The sequence below is a fragment of the Ostrinia nubilalis genome, chromosome 19, assembly GCF_963855985.1.
Source record: "Ostrinia nubilalis chromosome 19, ilOstNubi1.1, whole genome shotgun sequence".
Lineage (NCBI taxonomy): Eukaryota > Metazoa > Arthropoda > Insecta > Lepidoptera > Crambidae > Ostrinia > Ostrinia nubilalis.
This window is the reverse complement of record NC_087106.1, coordinates 10,551,136-10,578,456: the sequence shown is the minus strand read 5'-3', so window position 1 is coordinate 10,578,456 and position 27,321 is coordinate 10,551,136. Positions and strand designations below refer to the sequence as shown.

At 37.5% G+C, this 27,321-nt stretch overlaps 1 protein-coding gene across 1 annotated transcript in view; it reads right to left on the bottom strand.

Annotated features, from left to right (window-relative positions):
- Positions 1-27,321, bottom strand: part of LOC135081186 (head-specific guanylate cyclase) — a 141,841-nt gene that overhangs the window by 4,023 nt on the left and 110,497 nt on the right. The window contains exons 9-14 of the mRNA XM_063975931.1: positions 10,488-10,667; positions 10,017-10,155; positions 7,500-7,666; positions 6,898-7,041; positions 5,471-5,625; positions 3,902-4,043 (exon numbers count right to left, since the gene is read on the bottom strand). Coding sequence (XP_063832001.1) covers positions 3,902-4,043; positions 5,471-5,625; positions 6,898-7,041; positions 7,500-7,666; positions 10,017-10,155; positions 10,488-10,667 — 927 coding nt within the window. The remainder of the gene's footprint in view (positions 1-3,901; positions 4,044-5,470; positions 5,626-6,897; positions 7,042-7,499; positions 7,667-10,016; positions 10,156-10,487; positions 10,668-27,321) is intronic.

The window sequence follows — 27,321 nt, the reverse complement described above, 5'->3', positions numbered from 1 at the left end:
GAATATACTTGTCAAAACACTCGCCCAAAACTGAGTAGAACCTGTCAATAGCTTCATCCACGGACCCATGCGAGAGGGTATCATGCCAATCTATTTTGCTTAAATAATCATTTATCAGCCTGTAATCAGAGCAATGAAATTTTCGACGTTTAATAATAGTTTTGGAGAGCGGCCTATTAAACAAATCCATAATACTGATAGTCAGAGCTGGATGATGAGAGCTTACGTTTAACAGAGGAAGAATACATTGATCGCAGGTGCTGTGTATATTGCAGAATACCAAATCAAGACAGCGGTCATTGTTATTACGGATATAATTATATTGAGTCATGCCCAAGTAAGTTAAATCCTCAACAAAAGAGAATGCTGCTGCCTGTTGTTCAGAACTCACCACAGGAGATGATGCTAATGAGTACTGTTCATCCTGCCAATTCAGGAAAGGAAGGTTGAAGTCTCCGACCAGTAAGAAGGTATGAGTGGGTTGGCAGTCCACCAGTTGAGCCAAAAACTCCTTTGTTTCGGCAAGTTGAGCAGGCTTAGAAGACATGTCAGGCGGAATGTAAACTAATATTATTGTTAACTCTGAGCTTGAACCCGTTTTGGAAGCAGGGATAGTAATACAAAGCAATTCTGTGTTTGCATTGGTATTGAAATTACCCGATGCCTGCGCATTCAAGGAATTCCTTACACAAGCCATGACCCCCCCACCAGCTTTCTTACCAGTTTTTGCTAAGTTACGATCCTTTCTAAATATATCATAGGTATTGTTATCACACAGCTCCGAATCCATAATGTCGTCTTGGAGCCACGTCTCCGTGAATAAAACTATGTCAAAGTCTGAACTGAGTAAGTTGTTACAAAGATCTAAGCATTTGGTTCTTAGGCCCCCTACATTTTGATAATAGATACTAATAGGTTTTTTATTGAAATCCATATTTAACTATAAAAAATAAAAAATATTATACTTGCAGAACTAGCGTAATAGTCATAAATAAAGCTTGTAAAAATAGATACAATTGCACGAGTAATTATCACTGTAGAAATTGTAAATAGTTGAGTTGATGAGAAATAGCCTCTAAAAGAGTTGAATATGTTCTTACCAAAATGAAAACCATTGTTCAAACTATATTCTAAATTATTGCTATAAAACATCATTGTAAGAGTTGTTGATTGTTGAATTGAAGCGAAACAGCGCCTTTTAAAATAAAATACCATCCCAATATTAGATTGATTAAATAATTTGTATAATAATAAGTTAATATGATTAAAAAATTGCAATATTGTATAAGTTGTAAATAATTGTGAAAGTGAGAGACAGTCTTTGATAAAATTCAATATATTCCATCTAAAACGAAAGTGAGTGTACAAATTACGTTCTAAGTTATTGAGAAGAAAAATAACCTCCACTGCATAAGTTGGACATTGTTGTGATAGTGAGAAATCGCCCCTGATAAAAATGAATATCTTCATACATATCATAGTATATTGTAAAAGGTAACTGTGGGAAAAAGAATGCGTGTAAGAAATAATAATACGCGACTCAAAAGTGAATAAATTGCTTATTATTAAGATTATACAGATACTATTTAAAAACATCACACCTTTTGCATCAAGATAAAACATTACATCACTGAACCTGCCAAGACCAGCCAGCATTGCTACATGATAACGGTAAAAACATAGAATATGCAACAGTACTGAGAAAAACAATGAACAGATGTTAGCTATAATACATATTAATAACTTTTTATTAAGTGTATTAGTAAAAAGTAAATCTGTATGAAAATAAATAGCAAACATTACCAGCAAAAAATGATTAAACATAACATGAGCAAACAGTTGACTCTCAGGTAAAATTAGTTTTTTAGGTTTTCTAAAGTTTCGCTATTACGAATAAATATGGTCCCAGTAGTATCAGACTTCCTCATGTATATTCTTCCTGCACGAACCCATATGTATTTATAGTTGAGTTCCTTTCCGCGTTTTCTGGCTGCGGCGTGCAGTAGTTTGTTCTCGGGCGATAGATTTTCAATCACAAACACTGGTGATTTATCCTCGGTCGTGAAGCCCAGGTTGTGGGTGTTGAGCTTATCGCGGCTGTGTTTCTTATTGTGCTCCGCAACAGCTGACAGTACACAATCACGGATGCGCGGTGAGACGAACTTTGCTATGATTGAGCGAGGTCTAGGGCTGTTAGGGTTCAATTTCGCCACCCTTGAGCAGTACTGGATGTCATGGTCGCCAATAGTGTAATTGACGGTGCGCCCTAGGTTTTTTACGATGTTCACGACGTTCTCAGATTTTTTCTCCGGTACGCACTGTATTTCAAGGCATGAAGCTCGTGATAACTGGTCAAGTTGGCCTACTTTGTTCTTAAGTATGTCCAATTCACCACGCAATATCGTGTTTTCTTTCTTTAGTGACAATAATTCTTGTCCTTGTCGGTTAAAATCTTCGGTAAACTTGTCGAATTTGTCACTAATAAAATCCATGAAACTACGAAAGCTTCCCACCTGCTCATTTAAAGCATTCAAGCTGTTTTTGATCTGCGTATTTACGACGTTCAACATTTCATCACGGATAAGTGCCCGCAGTTCTGTACGTGGAACATAGTCGTGCGATGGTGACTCAGCGTTTGCGCTCGTCGGAGGAATGTCCAGTTTGCCAGGTATTTTACGACGAGTAACATTAAAGGAGGCTTCAGCCAGTATGGTTGGTGTAGAAGGGCGAGTTAAGGTTTCAGATTTGTCTCCCCGGGGCTGCTTGCTCATACAAAGAGGACATAACCACTGAGCTAGGGCCGTTGTATCTATGTGTTCCATATCATCGCCACTCATATTGAGACACAGAGAGTGAAAATAATCTTTGCATTTTGTACACTTTACATAGCTGTTGTCTTTTATTTCGAGATTGCATGCCGTACACGATTTCATTATCACAGTTTATGTATCGGTAGTGCGAGAACAAAACTTTGCCTAAGTATTTATTAGAAAACAATGTATGGAAGCATTCATGCATATTTTCCATGCTCATTTCTATTTTCCGCCCTGGATCACACACGGGCCGTATCGTTTAGTAAGCTAAACTCTTCATTATTATAATAGCCATTGAGTTTGTTATTGTATTTAATTCAGAACTTTAATATTACTTTTATGGATAAACGCAAATAGCTTTTAAACGTAATAAAGTTTTACATGAAGGACTAATTATTTTCATAATATTGATATTGTTTTTCCACAAACTGAAGATGATTTCAAAAAATTGTTGCTGTTGTTGAAGAAATGCTATTTATATTCGGAATGCTATTCTTTTAAAGCTAATCTTCTACTATAAATAAAATGTGAAAGTGATTGATTTAATCACTATTTTGTGGCTTTTTGACATGACTGGGTTTTTTGTTCCAAAATTAATATTTGCACGCTTCGTGTAAGCAAAACACGATTGAACATTTTTCTGTGTAACATCTGTATATACCGTGTTTAAAGAAAATAAATGTATTCTTATTCTTTTAAATCCCGTGAAACATTTGCAAGTCATTTGTCCCCTATAACTTTCAGTGCAACATTGTCTTGTATTTTATTCCCACCAAATTAACATTTATCACGTGGTTCATTACCTAAAGCGGAGTTAAAACTCTTTTAATGTACACAAAAATTAAACTCCACTTTTGTAATACCAAGTTCATTACCTAAAACGGAGTAAAAACTCTTTTACATAGTAAAAATTACGCCCGTATTCACAAACGATGCTTGCTTAAGTGAAACAGCAAATCGGACGCACAGCTTTGAATAGAGCTCTGTGATTTCGCGTGTGATCACACGTCCACGCGCACTGTGAGACCTCATAGTAATTGTGAATACGGGCGCTAAATTCATAATCAACATCTTTAACTTTCACTTACTTGCGGCGCGGTCGGGTCGGTGCCTGGATGCGTGTACTTGTGTAAGAAATAGCACGTCCCGGGTATGTCCTTCGGGAACGAATTTGGGAGGCACGAGCGGTCCCTTGGCTCCATCGCGAACCCGGGGAATTTTATAAGCCACCTGCGAAAGTTGCCGTTGTTACACACAAACTGGAGGGTCCCGTGGGCGGAGGGAAAAACCTTATATTATTATGATTACAATAACCTGGAAAAAAAATCCCATATTGAAGCTGGCATCATACTGACAAGCTTCGAAATGGGATTTTTTTCCCACTAAAGGCTACGAAATGGTCCTAAGGCAACTTATTTTTAAGGGACGCGCGTTGTTGGCTTTAAGAGCTTTTCCAGCTTCACCGGGCAAAGAGGCAAGCGCATAAGGCACCCGATCAGTGGCGAACCCAACTAGAGGGTTGCCCGCCGCGGTGTTGGACCAAGGTCCAGTCTACGGCGGACTCACTCTAGTGGGCCCGATCGAGAGGGTGAATGTTTTGAAAAAGGAACTTCTTTCCAAAGGCGGTTCACGCTTGACCGGGAGTGATACGCAGTTTATGACACGTCACACGATGTCTCCAAAGAAAAACAACCTAAGAAAAGGACCTTATTTTACTTGACACTGACTGGCCATGTGCAAGCAAACAGCACGAAGCCATAATGAAAAAAAAAAGGAAAAAGAAGAAGACTGATGAAAATTTTTAAAAGAGGTTTCCCAAAGGTGGTTCTCGCTTGACCGGGCGCTATACGCAGTTTATTGCGACAGTTGAGTCGAGCTGACGTCACACGATGTCTCCAAAGAGAAAGAATTGAAGAAAACAATCTTATATTTTACTTGAAACTGGCTGGCTGTGTGCAAGCAAACCGCACGAAACCATAATGAAAAACAGGAAAAAGAAGAAGACTGATGAAAATTTTGAAAAGAGAACCCTTTCTCAATGGCGGTTCACGCTTGACCGGGCGCGATACGCAGTTTATTGCGACAGTTGAGTCGAGCTGACGTCACCCGATGTCTTCACGGCTCGCCGGCGCCTGATAAAAGGTTATTTGGTGTTCAAAATAACGCTATCGGGAATTGGCTTTATTTGACGCTTCAACGCCGCACAAAAGATTTGTTCGGGGAAGTTTGGGACGATATCGATATACTTTTGTTTTAATTTAAAACCCAATGAGGGATAAGGGATTTTTGATTACCCGTTTTGTGGCCAATATTGGAACAAACGTTTGACATAAAGCTGTCAGCTATTTGACGCCGGTCTGCGTAGAATGTGGTCAAATAATGGGACAAACGTTTGGATATAAAACTGACACTGCGTTGGCATTTGTTTTTCTGGTGTCACTGGCTAGTAAATCGTGTTACAGCCATCGTCTAGGAAGGGAAATGTCACCGTAACAACCAGTTCCTCTGTGGTTGAGGATTACGGGCGAAGCTCGCTTCCACCTTCGGCCTGATCATCACTTTCCATCAGGTAAAATGCAGGAAAGAGCTTCCCCGTTGGGGATAAAGGTCAAGAGAAAACATAGGTTTTTTTTTTCAAATAAATAAATGAAACTTACTCGTAAGTAGTCGGACTGACGTTGATTTTCAAAGGCTCAGAGCCAGACTCGAACTTGTTGGCGAGGGTCACGTTGTGTCCGAACAGGCAGTACTTGAGCATGGTCTTGCCTACCACTCCAGCTAGTACCGTCCCTGTATGGAGGCCGATCCGCATCTGTTGGTGAAAAAGCAGTGTTATTTGCAGTTGCAAAGTATGGAGGAGCGTGTGTTTCAGCTACAAAGTTATGTTTGTTTTTTTAAAGCAATATTTTAGTGGTGTCTCTATTGTGGTCAATGTATGAAATGAAACAAAGATTTTCCGAAAACATTTTCTTTCAGCTTGAACAACAAGCCAGCTGTATTAAATGGACACTACTAACAAATCCAAATTATTTACAATTCAAATGGTAAGGTTTGATAAAATAGTATTTCATAGTATTTCGACACCCACAGACAGAATAAACCTACAGCGACACTTGAATATAACCAAAATATTGTAAAGCATCACGCGCAAAAGTAAATTGCCATCATTTGACTTCCAATCATCACATCCAATTCTTCTGAACCTCGCATTTTTCCAAAAAGTACCGATTAATATTTATTTCGGCTTCCTTAATCTCATCAAATATGTACATATTTTGTTGGAAATGGCTGGTCTCTGTAAATACGATTAAGGTTTGCTTAAGGGGATGGGAGCCAAGGAATTTGTTTGGAGTTTAGCCAAACACCGCCAAGAGATTGGGCGAGCCATTAGTGCTTTACCTGTCTTATTTTGACAAATAGCGAGATTGTGTAACACAGATAAAACAAGGTCAAAATGGTGGAGTAAGGTAGCGCCGTGCGATTGCGCCAACTCTGTTAATTTCGCTGCGTGTATAGAGTTACTTCCTAGGAATGTGTTGATGCACAGCAAAACAAAAATCAAAATTGTTTATAGCACCGACTATTTTAATGAGAAGATATATTATGCTCCCTTTACTTAAAAAAAAATCAAGCTTTTCAGCATGTTACGGCTAAAGCACACGACGCGTTGCAACGCCGCACCACAATGACTTCGCCGGATCGCAAGGTGCAGAACGCCGCCGCACCACTCGTGCGACCGCCTTAGATATTGTTAAAATGTAAGACGACGCAGCGACACTGCTCCGGCATTGCATCGACGGCCGCAACGCATCGTGTGCTTTGGCTCTTATTGAACAGACAACGTAACGTCACACACAACATATATCACTGTGGTATTTCAATTTTCATGTGCTTATTAAGTACTGTTTTACTAAAATCTGACCTTGATCGGATTCCCTTCGTGCGTCAGATGTTGCGCGCAGGTCTCGACCATGCGCAGAGCCATCCAAGCAATCTGCGGCGGGCTTGCGGTACAGACCACTGGACACGCAGTATATGGCACCTTTATGTACTCGTATTAACTACTATTTTACTGAAGTCTGACCTTGATCGGGTTCCCCTCGTGCGTCAGATGTTGCGCGCAGGTCTCGACCATGCGCAGTGCCATCCAAGCTATTTGCGGTGCGTGCGTTTCAATCTTGCGGTGCAGACCACTGGCCACGCAGTATGCGTCGCCTATCGTCTCCACCTGGACAAAAAACATACATTGACAAAAAAACTTAAGGGAGACTGCCGACTAGGATGCGTGCCGTGATAAAATCTTATCATGGCACTCATCCTAGTTGGCTAATAATGTATGGGCTTATCGCGTAAAATTGTTATTATGCCTTGACGAAAGTGTGCCCTGCCCATTTCCACTTCAGCTTGCTATATCAGCGACTTTAGTTCGTTTACAGATCTCCTCATTTCTGATCCGATCTCGTAAAGAAACACCAAGCACCGAGGTCGACTATTAACACTTACATTTCAACCTCCTAATAAGTCACATGTGTTTTATCTACTAATAGACTGGACAAATTAATTTTAACCCCCTGGTAAATCGACAAGAACCCGTTGGATCCCCGTTGACAGCTGAACATACACAGGGGTTGCAGCGGTGGGAACTACAGGTGGGAATAGTCCCGTAATAGTTATAGATTATCTTACCTTATACACATCCAACAGCTCACAAAACACGTCAAACACGCTGTACAGGTCTTCCAGCATAGCGATGACCATCATGGGAGTTGCAGTGGCGCAGATCGACGTGAACCCGACTATATCGCTGAACAGCATAGTCACGTCGTCGTGGCTCTTAGCTTCTATCTTCTCACCTTTGGGACAAGAGATGTATGCGTGGTAAGTAAATAAAGTCACATTATGTAGCGTTGCAGTTGATGAACTGGTGTGGGCCTGGGCGGCCGAAAGCCTAAAGGCATTTGCTGCGGCCTGATGACTGCCCAGTATACAAAAAGGCAAGGAGTATAGATCGTTTCATACAAAAAGACGCGCCCCATCATTCTTCCACTAATATTTGAGTGTTATCGGTACACGCTAAATTATCCATGAATGCACACGCACACTACAATAATGACGCTCGGATTGCTCGGATCAAACTCTCCGCACCCCGCGCTTCCCTCGATCAAAAATTAGTGGGGCGCGTCTTCGTGGATGAAACGATCTATATCAAGGTAATTTGAACTAAAAACTATTATCTTTCTTTTTGAGTTTTTTTTTATGCTGGACAAAGATATCGTAAGATACACTACTTACACATGCGTCGACGCAATACCACTTGAATGTATTTGCGTACTGAATAAAAGCTGAAACATCATGAGGCTTTTTATGTTGATAAGAAGGAAGGAAGACAGAGTTCATTTCCCATGACACCCAATGGGTTGACTTTTCCCCAATATATTTGTATGAATTATTTACTGATACACTTATTTCATGATGGAAGGAAACAAATGGAAAGATATCAAATTCTCTGGTTTCCATCACGTAGGTAGATCTTACTCATAAAATATAGAATATAGAAGCATTGGTGTAATTTTCCCAGTTTATCAAAACACAGCTTAATTTCAAATAATCGATTCCGCACATGATTTTTATCAGCTTTAATAGATGTCGTAAGCTCTTATTACGAAACTACTTATGAATAGATTTAAACTGTGATTGGTTTTTATTAAATTGCAATCCAACCAATCACGATTCAAATCTGTGCTCAAACTTGAATCGAGTTTCAAGCGTCGTTTCCGAATACGTCTATATTTGATCGCAATCAGTGTTGCAACGAGTGCTAGCTCGTTTGGCTTGACTCAGAGCTGAGTGACAATTACTTAGCGGCACTAGCAATTAGGCCAGGCCATCTGCTCCAAAGTTTGTTCCAAAAGCGATTGAGAGCGTTTGGTTAAGACGCAAATATGGTCATGGTCTTGACCTTCAGGGAATGAAATGGACAGTGTCAGAGTGGCTGAATGACCAATATTCCTGGTTTATTTATATTCCAGGTTTTATTTAAATAATTTTCGAAAAGCAGTATGAGTCTAGGATGGAACATTTACTGGTTTTATTGAGGCATATTTGAAACCTATAGTATCTTATTGACACTATGGTTGTGAACATAATTGGCGTGATGGAAGGTAGGATAACACGGCAAGGAAAATTGTAACTGTATAAAAGAAGCAAATTTTAATATTGAAAAGCTAAGCAAATGCTTTAATCTTTGCTAGAATTTAAACAGAGTTTTGACTTTTGATTTATCGCAATATGGCCCAAACCATGAAAACAAGTACAATGGGTACATTTTCCACAAAATACCTCTCACAAAATTTAATATTCTCCGCCTCACTCATACCATAAAATATGGTATGACCGCCATAAAACATGGTAAAGGGCTGGGATAAAAGCCCCCTGGATAATGTTTACACCTGATATGGACTGGCCACACTAAACCATACTTAGGCTACGATAAGTAAGGGTACTCATTTTTAGGGCAACATTATGTCTTTAAGCCCTATAAGGCTTTGTTTTATGCTTTTTGTCGTCATTAAACATGGGGCTGATGGGTTTTCCTAAGTGGTGTACATCCTTTTACATTTTATGGCTAGTACATTTTTGACGCATTAAGTTTTAGGTAAATATAAAATATGTAGGACTTATACATACACGTCTCATAATAGCCTGCTCAACATACTTATTTGAAAAAATATTAAAAGACCTACTTATTTGCTGCTATTTTGATATATCAAAACACGTAATTTTTTGCATAAAGAAACATACGAATATGGAGCTGCTTCAAAAATATCCTATCATAACTACTATACCAATACAACACTTGTCAAGTCTTGGGTTGTTTTTTGGTAAGTAAGTATAAACACGAAGGTATGGTTGACAGTTAGTACTGTACTTTTTTTTTTTGTATTATGTTGTAAAAATCTTATATTGTGATGTCGACTGTAATATGAAGAAGGACATATTGATAAACTAGCTTTTGCCCGCGTGAAATTTAGTTTGTCACAGTTCGTCATAAATTATAGCTTATATGTTATTCGGGGTTATAAACAATAATACTGTAAAGTTTCATCTCAATCCGTTCAGTAGTTTTTGCGTGAAAGATTAACAAACATCCAGACATCCAAACTTTCGCATTTATAATAATATTAGTAGGATAATTTATCTTACCTAACCACAGTCTCTTCGCAATATGTGGCGGGAATATCAAATGGAGAAGACTGACATTCTTCTCTCTCTCTTTGTCCACCGCTTTACTTGCTTCTTCTATCGAGTTCTTCAGCTTGTCCATTCTTCTTCGTAAGCCATCCTGTCATAAAAATAAATGCGAGTAAGTTAAAGTATTAGATAAGTATTTAATCCACTCGTCAGTAGGTTCGTTCGTTTCAGCCGATAACGTCCACTGCTGGACAAAGGTCTCTGATCTCCCAAAGATTTCCACAGCGACCGGTGTTTGCGCGTGCGCTGCAGGTATCCTCGAACTAGCTAGCTCGGAACTGGTAAGTAGGCACAAAGTTATTTAACTCCATTCAAAATGTGGTGGAAGGCGCTGAATGCATGCCAACTGGACAATTTGGGAATCAGAAACCCATGCTCAGCAGTGGAAGTCTTGTAACTAAAGTGATGATGATGAATTCATACCTGAGCTCTAGCCTGTTCGCCGACTAAGATGACGTCCCTTGTAGCATCATGAAGAGGTATATCAGATATGAACAGCCCTCGTCCAGTGAGACCCTCCAAACCGTCCAAGAATGGAGACCCCACGAAGAGCAGCGAGTCCGACTCTGAGCAGAATACCATTTGACCTTTGATCTCCAGACCCTGTGGACAAAAACTGGATTAGAGAAGGTTATAGAAGCTAGTAGTCCCTTAAAATTTAAAAGGCATATTTTAGACACTCTGCAAAGTGACCAAATTAAAATTAAGATAAATTAAATGAAAAAAAAAACAGAACAAAATTAATAATTAAAAGTCTGAACATAATCTGGGGGCACGGCAGTGCCCCCGCCAAGTCGAGCGCGAAGCAAACACTGCCGTACCATCCTTTACTGGAACCATTTCGCCGCATTTTCAGGCCTCTATTTGAGAACCTTTAGATAAGACCAGAACGCAGAAATTTTCGTCATCTAGTAAGCTATAATCACACACTTAAAATCCAAAATTTCAAGTCTGTAGGTCAATTAGTTCCGAAGTTAAGCGAAAGCAAAGTTTCGCATTTATGACACTCACTCACTGATGATCATCAAAATAGAACTAGTACTTCCCATTAACTCAGAGAGCTGAAATTTGGTACAGAGTTAGGGTTTAATGGCCACATAAAGGGAAAACTATAAAAACTAGGAAAATCGAAGATCTGGAGTAACACCACATTCATAATAATCAATACTACTAGCGCCACACCGGCGCCGTGGTGTTCGCCTGTACCGCTCACCGCTAGATGGCGCTAGCACTTTGAGCGTCGATTTTCTGCACCGCGGTGTCCAGATTTTTTTTCCCCTCTAGTTATTATTAAATCAATTCTGATTCGTTGTCCTTTTTAAAGATGTGTTTAATATCGTAAAAAAAATGACGATAATATTAAAGGACGACGACGTTAAATAATTATGCCACATTCTACAAAAAGAAGTGAAATCCCACCAAAAACATTCTGTAAAAAACTAGCCAAGTCTCGATGGAGCTGCTTGTTTATCTCTAAAAAGTAATGAAATCTAGACAAAGTCGTGCCAAGTCTATGGTTCTTTACTGCGATTTCTTTTTTATTATAGTTAATGTTGTGTGACTTGGCCGTTGAACAATCTTTATTAAGATAATCAATAATTATGCATAAGTATTATTGAAATACGCAGCTTTATTAAGCCTACAATTCACTGGTTATTAAATCAACGTTTTCCAAGTGGCAATTTTCCATCGTCAATGGGTAGTGGTTCTGGCAACAGATTGGTGCAATGGTGTCATGGAGCACCTGGTTTTGTACCCTTCAACGGCCAAGTCACACAACATTAACTATAATAAAAAAGAAATCGCAGTAAAGAACCATAGACTTGGCACGACTTTGTCTAGATTTCATTACTTTTTAGAGATAAACAAGCAGCTCCATCGAGACTTGGCTAGTTTTTTACAGAATGTTTTTGGTGGGATATTAATTACTTCTTGGTGTTGAGCTACACTACGTTTATAAGGTACCTACCTTAATTGTAATTGCCTCGCTCTATATTACATGGTTTCATATATCAATATGTGGATTACGTAGTGGGATGTGTTACCACATAAATAATACATAAGTCTAGTAGATAAGTTAATTTCTGTAACACATTTGTTTTTAATTTCTAAAATAAATAAAACAAAAATAAATAAATAGTTGTGTGGTTTCGACAGAGTAGAATAGACCACCTCCACTCTTCGGGTAGATGTCGTAAAGTGTGACTGTAGTGACCGATGGGCCTGCCTAATGTTGCGTGTGTGTGCTTCGGGGTCCTAGTTGTATCAATGCTCAAGATTCGGGGTTAAAACGAGAATATACATATTTAGGTACAATTATTTAAAAATCAAGACATTATTATGCATATAATGCGTGACAATAATTCAAAGATGTAGATGTGAGCGAAAAAACAAAAGAAGATCGATTTTGGTCGTCGAGAAAAAAATCTGTTTATTCTTTCTTAGTGGCCAGCTCGCGTGGCCAAGGAGTGTGCAGCCGCAACAGTGACTAAAATACAAATACGTGCACATCAGTGTGCTTACCATGAGTTTACGTTAGGTGTGCTCGCTAGCGAGGGCGTCAAAAAATATGAATTCAAGAAAGTAGCCGCTAGGGGCGCTGTACAATGTGTAATCAGTGTGCCTACCATGAGTTTACGTTAGGTGTGCTCGCTAGCGACTGCGTAAAAAAATGACATTTAAATGTATGACATATTGTGCAGCGCCCCTAGCGGCTACTTTCAAGAAATAAAATCTTCATAGAATTTTTTGACGTATTCGCTAGCGAGCTCACCTAACGTAAACTCATGGTAGGCACACTGACATTTTTTACGCGGTCGCTAGCGCGCACACCTGACGTAAACTCATGGTAAGCACACAGGCTTTAGTAAATTAGAGAGCAAGCTTAATATCCAGGACCGTTGGCTAGACGTGCAGTGTTAGTGTCGAAATGAGGGCTAAATATAGAAATACTCTTCTCTTATGCCCCATATTCATATTGTAGGCTTATAATTCTGAGAATAATTTATATACAGGGTGTTAGGTAAATGGGTATATGAGCCGACACTAGCCTATGTTAACATGGTCATATAAATGGTATGGTGAAGTCAGAAAAATGATATCTTCATTTTAATTATTTTATTTTTCATACAAATCGGATTTTATAAAATTTATTTTATATGAAAATTAAACAAATTAAAATGATGATATCAAATTTCTGACTTCACCATACCATTTTTATGCCCATGTTAACATGGGCTAGTGTCGGCTCATATACCCATTTACCTAACACCCTGTATAATAACAAAATAACAGATAACCAAAAATATTTCTATAAAATTTTGCTTTCATTATGAAAAATGTACCTACTTAACAAACAATTAATTCTAATGAATGAGTTCTACATCAAACGTTCGTCGACTATTAATAAAACAAAAGCTTTTCTCTGCACCGCAATTATAATTTGGTTAATAAATTTCAAAAATCCATTTCGAAACCATTAACAAGGGGTAGATAAGAAAAACGATATAAAAACTCATTTACAAAGAAAGTATAACGTGCATTCTAAACGTAGCGTTCCAGTTTAATTATTTCGAAGTTATTCTTGTTCAAAGGGAACCGAGTTTTTGCTAGACAACTTTACTTAATAAGACTGAAGTGTATAAAGGATAGTGAAAAAATGCACTATTTTCAGGCTTTGAAAGCGAGAAGCGATGAAAATTGTATTTCAGTATCGCTTATTCCGCTTCAGTTACTATCAAAAGCTTCAGTAGTTACAATCTTCATTATTTCTTTTACAATGAATCATTTCAGCCATAGGACGTCCACTGCTGAACATAGGCCTCCCCCAATGATTTCCACAATGGCCGGTTGGTGGCGGCCTGCATCCAGCGCTTTCCTTTCCATGAGGTCGGCGGTCCACCTTGTGTCCACTACGTACCCGGCCCATTGCCACTATTTACATTGCACCAAATACGAAAGTGAGAAGGTGCGTTTTTTTAAACAATTCATTTAGTAATTAGGTTTGGGCCGCACTTCGTTTCACTTTTCGTTTAGCCAACTTTAACTTTGGTGCTTTTTCTTACTTTGCTGCTTAGTAGTAACTTATTAAGTAATTCAATTACCATTTACCTAAGAACTGTGATCTGAATTAATGTTTTAAGTAGGTATTTTCAGTCTTTCAATGAGTCTGAAATCATGACCTTTACTGAAAAACAGCCCACGTCAGCACAAAATTACACAAAGTATTGGAACAGAAAAAGCTTCTACCCATTTCAAAGCGTTGTTTTCGCAATTACAAAGTGGCTACTATCACAAAAGCTTCCAATATTCATAATCGATACCAAATATTGATGCAGAAAATACAGGGTGAGTTGAAAAATGTAGCGAGCGAACGTGATGTTTGCCGAGAGAAAAATTTAATATGTACAGACGATGGCACGTCAACGTAACGACGTAACCACTGTAAGTTCTTGTGCAGTTGTAATAGGAGCGAGTTTGGAACAAAAACGGGTAGCCTGATGTGCTGCCGTGTGTACTTACTCGGGCTGCATCGGCAGTATTGACTTATTTGCTCTGACGGTTGCGCTTTTACATTTTTCTGTTGGTTTATGGGTGAGTGAAATAACAAGTGCATAAAAAAGATTCTTGAGTGCACGAACAGTCTGTTATTATTAGATAAATAGTTATTTTGGCTCACATTGTCTATGGTTTCCGAGTCAATAAGTACCAAACAATTGAATTCCTGAACATTATGACCCATAAAATTTGCTTAATATGGATTTGTTTACTACATACGTTTTTCATTTATACGTAGTAGGTACTTCAAAATGTTAAAATGTTATGTCGAATAAATGTATTTTTAAGAAATCAGGTTGCTTGAAGTTTAATTAATTAACATACAAAAAACTCTAGTCTTCATTTTGGAATCAAATTATGTTATATGAAGTTCTTTTTAAAGACTGTATGTATAATACTAATTTCTCCATAACATCTCTTAGAAAATTCAATACTAATGAATCTTTAAGACATTATTTCTCAGCTAACTCAGCCCCAACAATGGCATGATCTAATGAATAAACATTTTCTTATGGCAACACAGGCAGAAAACTTTAGAGTTTACCTTCAGAACAGTGTGGTTCAACTTAGTTCAAACTTGAGCCTAAGGCCCGGTTTTTGCCAAGGCGAAGCGGAGCGGAGAAGAGCGGAGACGAGCCGTCAAATTTTTCTATACAATTTGACAGCGGGGAGAGAAGTGGAAATAATGAAATCCGATTGGTTATTCCCATAGAGATATAGAAAGATGCCAAATAATTCGCTGAGTTCAAAACTCAGCGTCGCATTAGAAATTCACGCACAAAGTAATCAAAATATGTGCTCATTATCCACTGCGGTATCAGTACTCAACGTTCGAATAATCTTTAGTACTACGCAAGCTATGTAGACTGTTTACATTATGACGTCGCTGCTGTCATCATTGCATTCACGAAAAATGTGTTCTGTTTTTGGGCATATTGCTGCGATACCGGCCACGCCCCCTTGTCACATCTCCCTTTAGTTTCTGAGAACTGTGGTTATTCCAAAAAATACTCCTCTGCTCCGCTCGGCTTGGTGGAAACCGGGCCTAATTTGCTTTCTTAGAGCGAAGTGGCAGACTTAAAACGTCATCGCTCTTCGGCTTTTAACTAAAATCTTCTTACTGTAGTGCGATGTTATTTTAAAGCTGCAGAATGTGGAACTTGTGTGAAGTAAAGCACTGCTTTTGACGCCTTTAAGCAGTTTTAAAACCGACTGCAATAGTGCTTTTGGCTTTTATGAACGAAAATGGCTTGTACTTTTTTATTCTAGATAGTTTTAATACTTGGGGTTCGTAGTTTAGACAAGTCTCAATTTAATAATGCCTTGCTCTTGATTGTTTTAATTTAAATCAAACGAAGTTTCAATTTCAATCTGTGATGGAATTAGAATCGAGCTTAGGGCGTAACTCAAATGTGTTAATTCTAGAGATAGTTTATCGTTTTGCATTAAATGAATACTCAGGACTAGTTAGTATTTTGATATTAATTATTCAAAATAGACAGCTTGACATAAACTATTTGTATTTTATTTCATAATTTATTTGATAGAATTAATTATTAAAACCATCTCAAAAAAGAAAAGACAGAAGAGTTCATGATTATTAATTTCGTGTAAATTAAGGAATATCCCAGTGGACTAACGTACTTTAACGGTAATAATAACCTGTATAAACCTGAAATTAGTTTTGACAGCGAATTAAAGAATAACAAATAGTCTTGTGTAGGTATAGTTTTATCCAAAACTTAGCGAGAACCAGACCCTACCCTAATATCTTTTTCATAAAGTATACGTCTAAAAATACTCCGAGATCCTCTTTGCCGTTTCACTCGGGAGAGGCGGGTCACTCAGTTATTTGCAATGTAAACAACACCTCACTACTGGGTCAACAACTTGCAGCTATTCTATAGCAATGCTACATACATAAAACATTACTTAGGTCTGCGAGTCACTGGTATAAAGTTTGGGGCTTTTATGTTAATTCGGCCGAATGGTTTTGTGTGTTACAATAGTCGATATAAATCAGGAATAATTTTTGTATACAGTTGTCTAGTTAAAGAATTCTCAAAATCGGGTCTGTAGTTTAGTAGTCACTTATAAGAGACTAATCCCACTTCTGTATAGCCAAGATCTACAGCTTGGCCTTCAATGAAACCCAATCAGTGAAGGTCGTAGTCACTTGCCTTACCTAACTATCATATAATACATATCAATCACTACATAAGTATAGTACTTATAAAACTAAGTCGCTTTCCGTTGTCTGTCCCTATGTGTGCTTAGTTCTTTAGAACTACGCAACGGATTTTGATGCGGTTTTTTTAATAGATAGAGTGACTCAAGAGGAAGGTTTATGGGTATGAAACATGCATACCTAATATAGAAGAGAAAACCCGAGAAACCCCATTGCAACCGTGCGAAGCCGCGTCGGGTCGCTAGTTTTTTAAATAATATTACTGTAGATCAACGCCCAATAAAATAAAGTAAATATAATAGTGAACAACATTTTAAGAATAAGATAAATGATCAATTAATAAGTGAATACTTTACCATTAATTAGTACCTTCCTGAATGATGAAATAACATGATTAGGTAAATTACAAACAAAAAGCCCTCCTTTCCTAATTACCGTGCTTTAGAAGGCCCTTAATGATCTTCATAAGTAGTATTTAACACCTTTGTAGGTATTACAAACATCATGGAGAAATTGAAAAAAAAAATGGTTTTTAATAAGGGGTTTAAAATATATTTTTTTATCCACAACGAGGAAGCTCTTGGCCTGTATCTCACCTGATGGTAAGTGATGATCAGGCCGAAGGTGGATGCGAGCTTCACCCGGAATCCTCAACCACGGTGGAACTGGCTATCTTATACCTCTAACTGCCGGAACACAACAATGCTGTTAACATTGTTGTTATGGCGACAGACTTAGGTAAGATGGTGGTAGCTAGCCAGGCGGACTTAGAACAAGCCCTACCACCAACCAAATCGAACAGAAAAATCTGACCCTACTGGGAATCGAACCCGGGACATCTGCGTCTGAAACAGGTGGTCTTACCACTAGACCACAGAGGCGGTTATTTAATCGCTATTTGCATAAATGAAAAGGTCTTATGCCCGTTTTCAAAACGATGCTTGCTGAAGTGAAGTAGCAAATCGAACGCACAGCGTTGAATAGAGCTCTGTGATTGGTTCGTGTGTCACACTGTGCGTCCACGCGCACTGTGAGACCTCATAGTAATGATTGTGAATACGGGCGTTAGCCTCAGTTGCACTACCTTAACATTAATGGTAATTATCTACTGTAGGCGCGCGAGTTCATGTCCATCGGGGCCTTACTTACTTACTTATTTACTTATACTTATACTTACTTATAAGTTGCAAAAATATGGAATAAGTAGATAAGGTTGACCTACTTAATTGGTAATAATTATCGATATCGACATTAGCATAATTAGTTAGGTAACAGCACTACCGCATTCCTCAGGATGGACATGAACTCGCGCGCCTACTGTATACAGGTGTTTTTGTATGGAGTTTGACAGACTTTTGACGTTGATTTAAATTAGTTCAAGTAAGATGCTGAAACCCAGCTTTTGATATCAAAGTATCCATTCAATCCATTGGTTAATTACAATGTATAAGACGAAAATAAAGGAAAATATCTATTTACTTACCAAAATATACTTCATCCCCTCTTTCTTTTCTAATCTACATATAAACATGAACCTATTCGGTTGCTTGATGAGAAAACGTATTCCGAGAAAAGAGTATAACGTCCTATTTACCTTACATACGAGCATCATGTATTAGGGAGAGCTAGGAGATTGATTCCAGAGTAAATGTTCGGTCAAGACATAGTCAAATGAAAGTAGTAAAACTCACAAAACGAATTTATTTATGCAAGTAGGCACTTTTACACGTCCCAAAATTTACCCTACCACTGCGTCAGGAAAATAAATGGGCCAGTGCTGAGAAGAAGCAGCGAAAGAAACTCAGTCAATAATGTCAGTAAGTAGTTACTTCTGGCTTTTTTTGATATTAAGATTTTTAACGACTACATAGCAGTAGTAGGTCGTCACGACACTACTGGTCTTTAAGTAAGTATGCCTATGAAATAGCATCGTACGATATGAAATACATATTATTATAAACTTTGTCAGAAATCATTGCATCGCTGCAATACGTCACGCTGCTGTAATCGGATTTGAACTATATCGGCAATTATGAAAATTATCACAAGAAAGTTAAATATGTCTGTATTTTTTTTTAATTCTTGCTTCAAAGGAATAACTAATGGATTACTGCTTACTGGTATGAAAAAAAAATAATGGGGCCTTAATATTACAACTATAAAAAATAGCGGCAACTTTTTGTTAAAGAAACTGTTCACTGTCACTATTTTAGGAGGTTACATCGTTTTTTTATAATTATTATTATGCTAGTTGTATAATTTTACTGTTTCATTTGACTTTGGTAAACCAACAATACCCTGATCCTATGCTGAGAAGCAGAAAACGATCCGCTCAAAATTAAGCCTAACATTGTTCAGTAGATTTGTAATCTCAGTATCGTACAACATAGAGAGTAAAATGAATTCTATACACACAGATCTATACTAATAAAGCTGAAGAGTTTGTTTGTTTGAACGCGATTATCTCAGGAACTACAGGTCCTATTTGAAAAAATATTGTGTTGGATAGCCCATTTATCGAGGAAGGCTATTAACATCACCATTCAGTCAATAATATGGGTGGAAAATAAAGAAAAATGTTTTAAAAAAACTTATTCAAACTATTATCATGCGTACAAAGTCGCGGGCACAGCTAGTGTGAATAAAATTTAAAAAATCTCACATATAAAATTTCCTCAGCTAAACTGTACCACAACGTACTAAAAACAATGGATTCTGGGGCACTGTGATACATTTCTAACGGGCGATCGGACACTGTAAGCCTGCCAGACATTGGTTTGTACGCCCCAATAGGAATCGGTAGCATTTCTCATAAATAAAGCCATAGACGCCGAACTCTCTATGTTTTTAGTGATTTCAGTAAACACATTTCTTTTCCTAGCAATATCCAAACATACCCTACTGCAATTCTAGTTTTCATTAAGCATACCTAGTACCTAGTTTACAAAGTCCAAAACAAACTGATATCAAGACCATTACAAAAAAGAAATTATACAGTGTGAGTCACGTTAAAGTGTACATATGAATTGTCTTTCATATGAACCCTTTCTAATTTACAAAGGTAAATAAAAATAAAGAACGCGTTACCGAAAACGCGTTCCCACACTGGCTAGACTGCTTGAGGAGGCCTGTCAAGTCACCTTTTATAAAATCTTTTTTACCTTTGCTTTTTCGGAAAGGAATATTTGTGACTTTGACCTTCAATATCTCCAAAACCAAAAGGTTCCCAGGTATGGTCTCGAAAAAAAAAAATGATCCTCATGATGTGGAGAATAAGTTGCCTTCGGCTTCGGGATAGATTTTTTACATCCGTGATCGTATCGACGAATTAAACCGTTAGCGTCGATCTTATATGATCGATATTTAAAGATGGTTCAAAAAGTCTGACACCAGGGATAATGAGTTCAGTTCTACTTACGACATAAGAAGTACAAATAGTCCAGGCCAAAAACACGCTAATCAGTATTAACGGTCTTTCCTCCAGGAAAGAGACGGCACATATTGATCGTTGGGCCAAACGAATGAAGGCAATGTGTGGTCAGTCATTAATCTAGCAAGGGACTGTAGTCCTGTCAATTCCGTTCCACAATAATGTTTACGGCCTTTGTATTGAGGAAAGGTCAGAAAAAGCAATGTCCTATTCCTTATAGAACCTTTAGTTTGGCTGGGTTGCACCATTTTACTTTAATTTTAACAAAAGTCAAAAATCTATCAAACTTCATACAAAAAGCACCGGTCATTGTTATTGTTACGGTTAAAATAAGGTGGTGCAACTCATGCCTTAGAGTTCATTTAGTAGCAGTTAGTTACAGCACATAGAGATTCTTGAAAAAGTAATGGAAAAGCACTCTAACGAGCTATGCTCGGATGGAGCGGGCTATGCACGGAGTTTCCCTGCGTGATCGAATCAGAAATGAGGAGATCCGCAGGAGAACCAAAGTAACCGACATAGCTCGCAGAATTTCTAAAAACAAGTGGCAGTGGGCGGGGCACATAGCTCGTAGAGACGTTGGCCGTTGGGGCAGGAAAGTTCTCGAGTGGCGACCACGGGCTGGAAGACGTAGCGTGGGCAGGCCTCCTACTAGGTGGACCGACGATCTGGTAAAGGTCGCGGGAAGAGCCTGGATGCGGGCAGCGCAGGACCGTTCATTGTGGAAAGCCTTTGTCCAGCAGTGGACGTCATTTGGCTGAAACGAACGAACGAACGAACTCTAACGAGCGTATTCACAAACATTACTATGAGGTCTCACAGGGCGCGTGGACTCACAGGGTGACACACGAACCAATCACAGAGCTCTATTTAACGCTGGGCGTTCGATTTGATACTTCACTTAAGCAAGCATCGTTTGTGAATACGGGAATAAAATATTATGTGACAACGTTAACAATAATAATGACGTAAAGTTGACGTTGTCTTCTGTACATTTACGAGCACTGAATCTTCTACGTAAATTAGTAGGTACGAGCGATCTTACGTAAATTATTCCAACGTATTGAGGTTGAATCCGTCAAAATATCACGTAGTTATAGATATGATAAGTTTATTCTTTTGTTTTATCGTTTTCTTTTTTCAAAGTAATGACCGTAAAGTTTTTAAAAGCTCTTTTATTAACAGCGTTATTAAAACTGCTAGTTAGTAAGTAATTCACGTCGCATAACTTCTTTTCAGTAATAAAGTTTAGAAACTTTAATAAAACTGTTATTAAAGAATCTTACCACACTTTTCCAGATTAAAAATACTCCGAATGGATACAGTCTTCAAACTTTTAATTAATAGAGCTGACCTAATTCAATCCAAACTCTTTGTTACGGATAACAAAAGAACTACTAATGAGTCTAAAAATGGCGTCCCGTAGGAAATCTAATTTATTGAAACAGCTATTAATTTGTTAGTAGAGTAGTTGTTTATTTTGAAAGTTCGAAGAAACAACCGCGCAAATACTTTTTTTATGTAAATACACAATTTGATCGAAACAAGACCAATAAAAGTAGGTTTTCCTGTGTGTATTACGGGGAATCGATTACAAATAAATATGTATACGATCGGATGTATTTATGAGAATTTACCATGCGACAGTTATAAAATAAATTAATCATCTCACATGGTATTCTGACAAACCACTAGTTCAGGTGGTCAGTTCAATGAGAATAATGAGATACTTATTCCTCGAAGCGCACCTAATTTCAAGTGCATCTTTTAGTGGTTTTCCAACGCAACTTTTCCTTATGCGTTGAGGAATAGTTCAAGTGCGCTTCATTACGTGCACATGAAAAAGGCGAAACGGTATATCTCGGCCAATGTGTAGAAAAAAGCTTAAGTCTCAACACAATACACTCGATACCCGAAATTTATATTACAAAAGAGCCTATTTACTTATTCACAATTTTATGGATACGCCAAAGGATCTAAATAAGATATATTTGCATATCAATAAAGCTTCCACAGGATTTTGGGAAAACTCACATAAATTGGAAGTGTAAAAATTCATTTGAGGCTATAAATTCTACCCTTAGAAAGTGGATCGTAATAAGACAACACAAATTTTCAATTTTACAGGTATGGAACTGAAATTGTGAAAGAGAAAAGCATAGATGTCCCTTTACAAAAGAAACGTTCAGTTTTTTTAAGTTATTTTAGCTAAAACGGAAAATATATGCCATCAAAGTTATTTTTGTGTAATTATTTCTTCTAAATGTAATGGCCAGTGCTTCAGGGTGTTTTATTTATCGTTTTCTTTTGTTTCGAACGCATTCATTTTTCAATTTGAGGAGGTAAATATAGGCCGCTCAACGAAAGTTCAAATATCAAATTTAATAGCTACCACTCTCTTTTATGTGACTGCAAGCGAGACAGAGAGCATTAGTCGGACTATGCAAGACGTCAGCGCAGACAGCGTATACAAAAAGGTATAATTCGTAACTTGTGTGTGTACGTGTACACTGTACATGCAGTGTAATGTCTATCATAACTTTAGAAAAACGAACAGTAGCGAGCCACTACACATGTAAAGCTCATTCGCCTTCGTGAATTGCAACAACTATACAAACGATTGCGTGTGTTGACGGCCTCAACTCTCATTGAGTGACATACTTATACATTGAAATAATTGTATTTCTATGATTTTTTCGTTCATTTACCTAACAGCAATAAAATTTTATTCCTTCACCCATCTAAGGTAGGCGAGGTAATGACTTTGTTCTTAGTAATGGGGCCCATTTACTGAAGCATTAATGGCAATATTTTAACCAAATCCATTTCTTGGAGATGCCCATTTGGCTTATTTTCTCTGTATGGAAATTGTGATGATGGTGATGTGGAAATGAAATGAAAAGTAATAAAGATTTTTGTAGTCATGGTTCATGAATCAATCAAGAATTTTAAGTCTGCAGGTGAAAATACACTTAGTGACAATTCGTTCCTGGATTCTATTTCAAGATGGGATAAGAATAAAACTTAAGTTACTATCTCAGTTTTGTCTAAATGTGAATGTGAATTAAATCTGAAGTTAAAAGCTCTTTCAAATTAGACGTATTGAAACAGTCGGTTGTCGTTCGTTTGTAGGACCTCACAGGGAAAATTGTATGATAGGTACGAGTAATTGCGTCGGAATAACATTGACAAGTACCAACAGTAAAGTGTGCGGACTTGCATAAGTACGCACGACATCCGTCCAGCTCAAAACGTCTAATTTGAAAGAGCCCTTATTGTTAGGTTAAGATACTAGTGAAAAAATCAGTGTTATTGTTTAACATTAGAATAACATATAGGCTATGATTGATCTAGATATTTGACAAAGTAAATTTCACACGGGTAAAGCTGCGAGCAAAAGCTAGTACATAAACAACTATTGAGGTAAGATGTTAGCTTTTATATGCTGTTGTCCGATACATCCACCCGGGTCATCCGGTATCCGATCCCAAGAGCGCTTTCACATTTAGGTGACTTTAGCAGCGCGACAAACGCGCAACAGACGCGCTACCGATAATTTCAAGTACTACTATACAGGATGGAATTTTTTAATACCACCTGGAGGGAAAGTACTCTTAATACTGTAGATAGAAAATTTTACTCAAAGGAAATATTCCTTAATTTAGGAAAAGAAATATGTAGAACTGCATTCAAAGATTTCTAAGTTTGCCACACCCGGGAATCGAACCAACTAAAATTTATTAAAAATTACATCCTGTATTTTTATTGCATCGATCGTTAGGGTTAAGTATAAGGATGAATCCTCTCTAACAAACTTAATAGATAAAATAAAAGGAAAACCATGAAATCTTAAATTATTTTAATTATTTACAGAAAATTTTATGGTATGGTGGTGAATTTTCGAAAATTTTCGAAAATCTTTAAATGCAGTTCTCTTTCTTTTCAAAAATAAAGGAATGTTTTTATTGAGTAAAATGTTCTATCTATAGTATTAAGAGTACTTTCCCTCCAGGTGGCATTACAAAATTCCACCCTGTATATATGACGACGATGCCTGCCTTCACATTATAAAAACGCCGCCGCCGCGCTGCTGTCGCGCTTCTCACGCGCGCCCTAATGTGAAAGCGGCTTAAAATGGAATTTCAGTGCCCCATCCAGGAAAATAAGTAAAATTTACGTCCACGATCCGAGGTCGGCTCAATTCCTTGAGCAAACATAGTTAAGGGACGGACACACCACTATTTACATAGCTAGCAAATTCACCGTAACGAGCTTCATTCTGATCCCGAATCTTCTTCATTGTCATTTTGTTAGAAGACCCGTTTGGGTTAAAACGCTCTTTGTAATGGAATTTGATTAGAAAAATCCTCGGATCATTAGTGTTTGCCTACTGTGATCATTAGTGTTTGTTTGTAGTTGGAAAGTTCTGTTTTTTTTAACTATCCATGGGTCAATAAAAAAAAATGTAATAATCACACACTAGCTTGCTGGTGAGATAAGCTGAACTGTATAACTATTGTAACATCTACCTTGTTGTATTACCTTGTCTCGGTGAATAAATGATCTTTTATCTTATCTTTATCTATCTACTTGGAACGTTGGACATGATTCTTTTCTCGAGGTAGGTAGGCCATTTCAAAGCAATGTCTTCGACCAATTAAACCCAGGTGACAACGCCTCACCAACAGACTAATTTTAAGGCTTGTTAAAAATGAAATTAGTTAATAATACATACGTTTAAATCTACTATGAACTCGTATTTATAATGTGAAGTAATTGCCTGTTTTGAAACTTACTGTAATTTAATTTTTATTTGAAACAAAGTTATCACTTCATCACACTTACACCCGTATTCACAAACGATGCTTGCAATCGAACGCACAGCGTTGAATAGAGCTTTGTGATTGGTTCGTGTGTCGCCCTGTGCGTCCACGCGCACTGTGAGATCTAATAGTAATGAATATGGGCGTTAATGAGTCTCATTTATTTTCTTCTATCATATTACATTGCATTGTGGTGTGAGTTGAAAATGTTTTCTTATTACAATAAAAACTTGATGGACTTGAACATGACGAATAAAGATGTCTTTTCTAATAAAAAATCCAATTTTATTGATAGAACTTCAATGTAATAAAAGTAAACGAGAGCAAAATGCCAAGTCTTGTAGTGTCTGGATCTGGAAATTTGAAACATTTATTATTTATTGGTTTCTTTATAAGAGAACAGTAATGGATTAAAAGACGAGCCATAGTATAAATTATTAAACTGTTCGTTGGTTTTGTTTACCAAATTATAAATGACTAGCTGTACCCGCGACTTCGTACGCGTGGAAATAGTTTGAATAATTATTCCCGTTTTTGCAAAATTTTTCATTTATGATCCGCTGCTATTGGTCGTAGCGTGATGTTAATAGCCATTCCTCGATAAATGGATTGGAGTAGTTTCTGAGATTAGCTCGTACAACTAAACAAAATCTTTAGCTTTCTAATTTAAAAAGTATTTCAGTCAAAAATTTGGTTGGAAAAAGCAGTGCCTTAGGTTTACGCACATAAATGTTGTAGTTTTGGTAATAAATCCCACTATTTGAATCCCAGCAAACATTTATATTGTAACACAAATATCGTCCGACGCCCTAATATTGTTGGACAAACACGGCAAAGTGCCTCAGTACAAAGGAATGTCTCGCTGATGGAAGTGTTCTGAGCCTCTCTCGACCGCAGCCAACAAAGGGAAGGGTACGCACGAGATGTGTGTATAACTAATACATAAATGCTACTATTTTGTAAAGGCGTTGTTTTAACGCGATAATGTAACGCTAAAATACGTGATGCCACAAAATTTATCTAGTCTCAAATTAAGCCTGTATTCTAATCACTTACGCTTAAAATATTTACATTATAATATAGGCGGATTAATTTCGAAAATTCTACTAAGAAATAGCAATTCAGCAACTGGGTCAACCTACTAAAGCGGACTGATACTCTTTTCTATAAGAAAACTAATTACTAAAAGACTCGAACCTGCGAATATTGTTTTTCTTTATAGACTCTTCTACTATTACAAGTGACAAATGATTGTGACAAAAATCTGATTCATATTCGATGGTAAGATTACCACAACACTGTGACATTGATTAAGGTACATTATGGTTGCTTACTCGAGTACAATAATCTTTGTGAATAACGCGCCTTAATAACTTCTTAGAAGCAAAATACGTTATTAACTACGTCTTACATCCTCCAGATAAGGTTGGAATTCGTTTGGCATCCACAATTGTGGAGGAAGGCAAAGTAGTATAACGGATTAACTGGGATTAGGACATTTTTATTCAAAGATTACTTTTCTCTGACAAATGTAGCGTATTGTTAAGTGGAGTTGAGAAGCTCCAGGTGGATTACGAAGCGACATTTAAAATTATTACGAGATATTCGTTTTTATTCCAATTTGGAAATGGAATCTAGGAACTTATTACATTTATTTCTTCGGAGCTCGCACTTATAAGAGTTTTTCTTTACGTAAGATCAAGTTTTTCTTTTCTGTAGGTGAAAGTACCTATACTCGTATGTAGGCAATTTTCTAGAGTAGAGATGAATCTTTATTCTGCTATAGGTATACTGAAGTATTCACGAACCTTAGCATTGGAAAGATTCTGACCATGATTTTTAAAACTCGTGGAACACTACATGGTCACATGAGACCGCGGTAACAATTAATTTCTGTTGTATCTCGATTCGCTGGTACTTGAAATGCTACAGAGAAAAGACTGCACTTTTATAGTTATACCATGTTATACCATACCTTTGCAACCTTCAACCTTTGTTTGTCACCTGTCATCCGCTTTGCAATGAAGGAAAGCCCAATCTTAACTTCGAACTCCTCCTATGTTCTTCTGATTAATTTCGTTGCGGGCCCAACGACAGTTTACTTTCTCCCGGGATAAACTTGACTTTCACTGGTTGGGTTTTTATTGCAATCAAGCTGTAGATCCTGGCTATACAGGACTTGCAGCGGTGGGAACGAGAGGTGGGAATAGCCCCGTTACCTTATTTGTAAGGAATATAGTGTCTTAAACACCTCTTAGA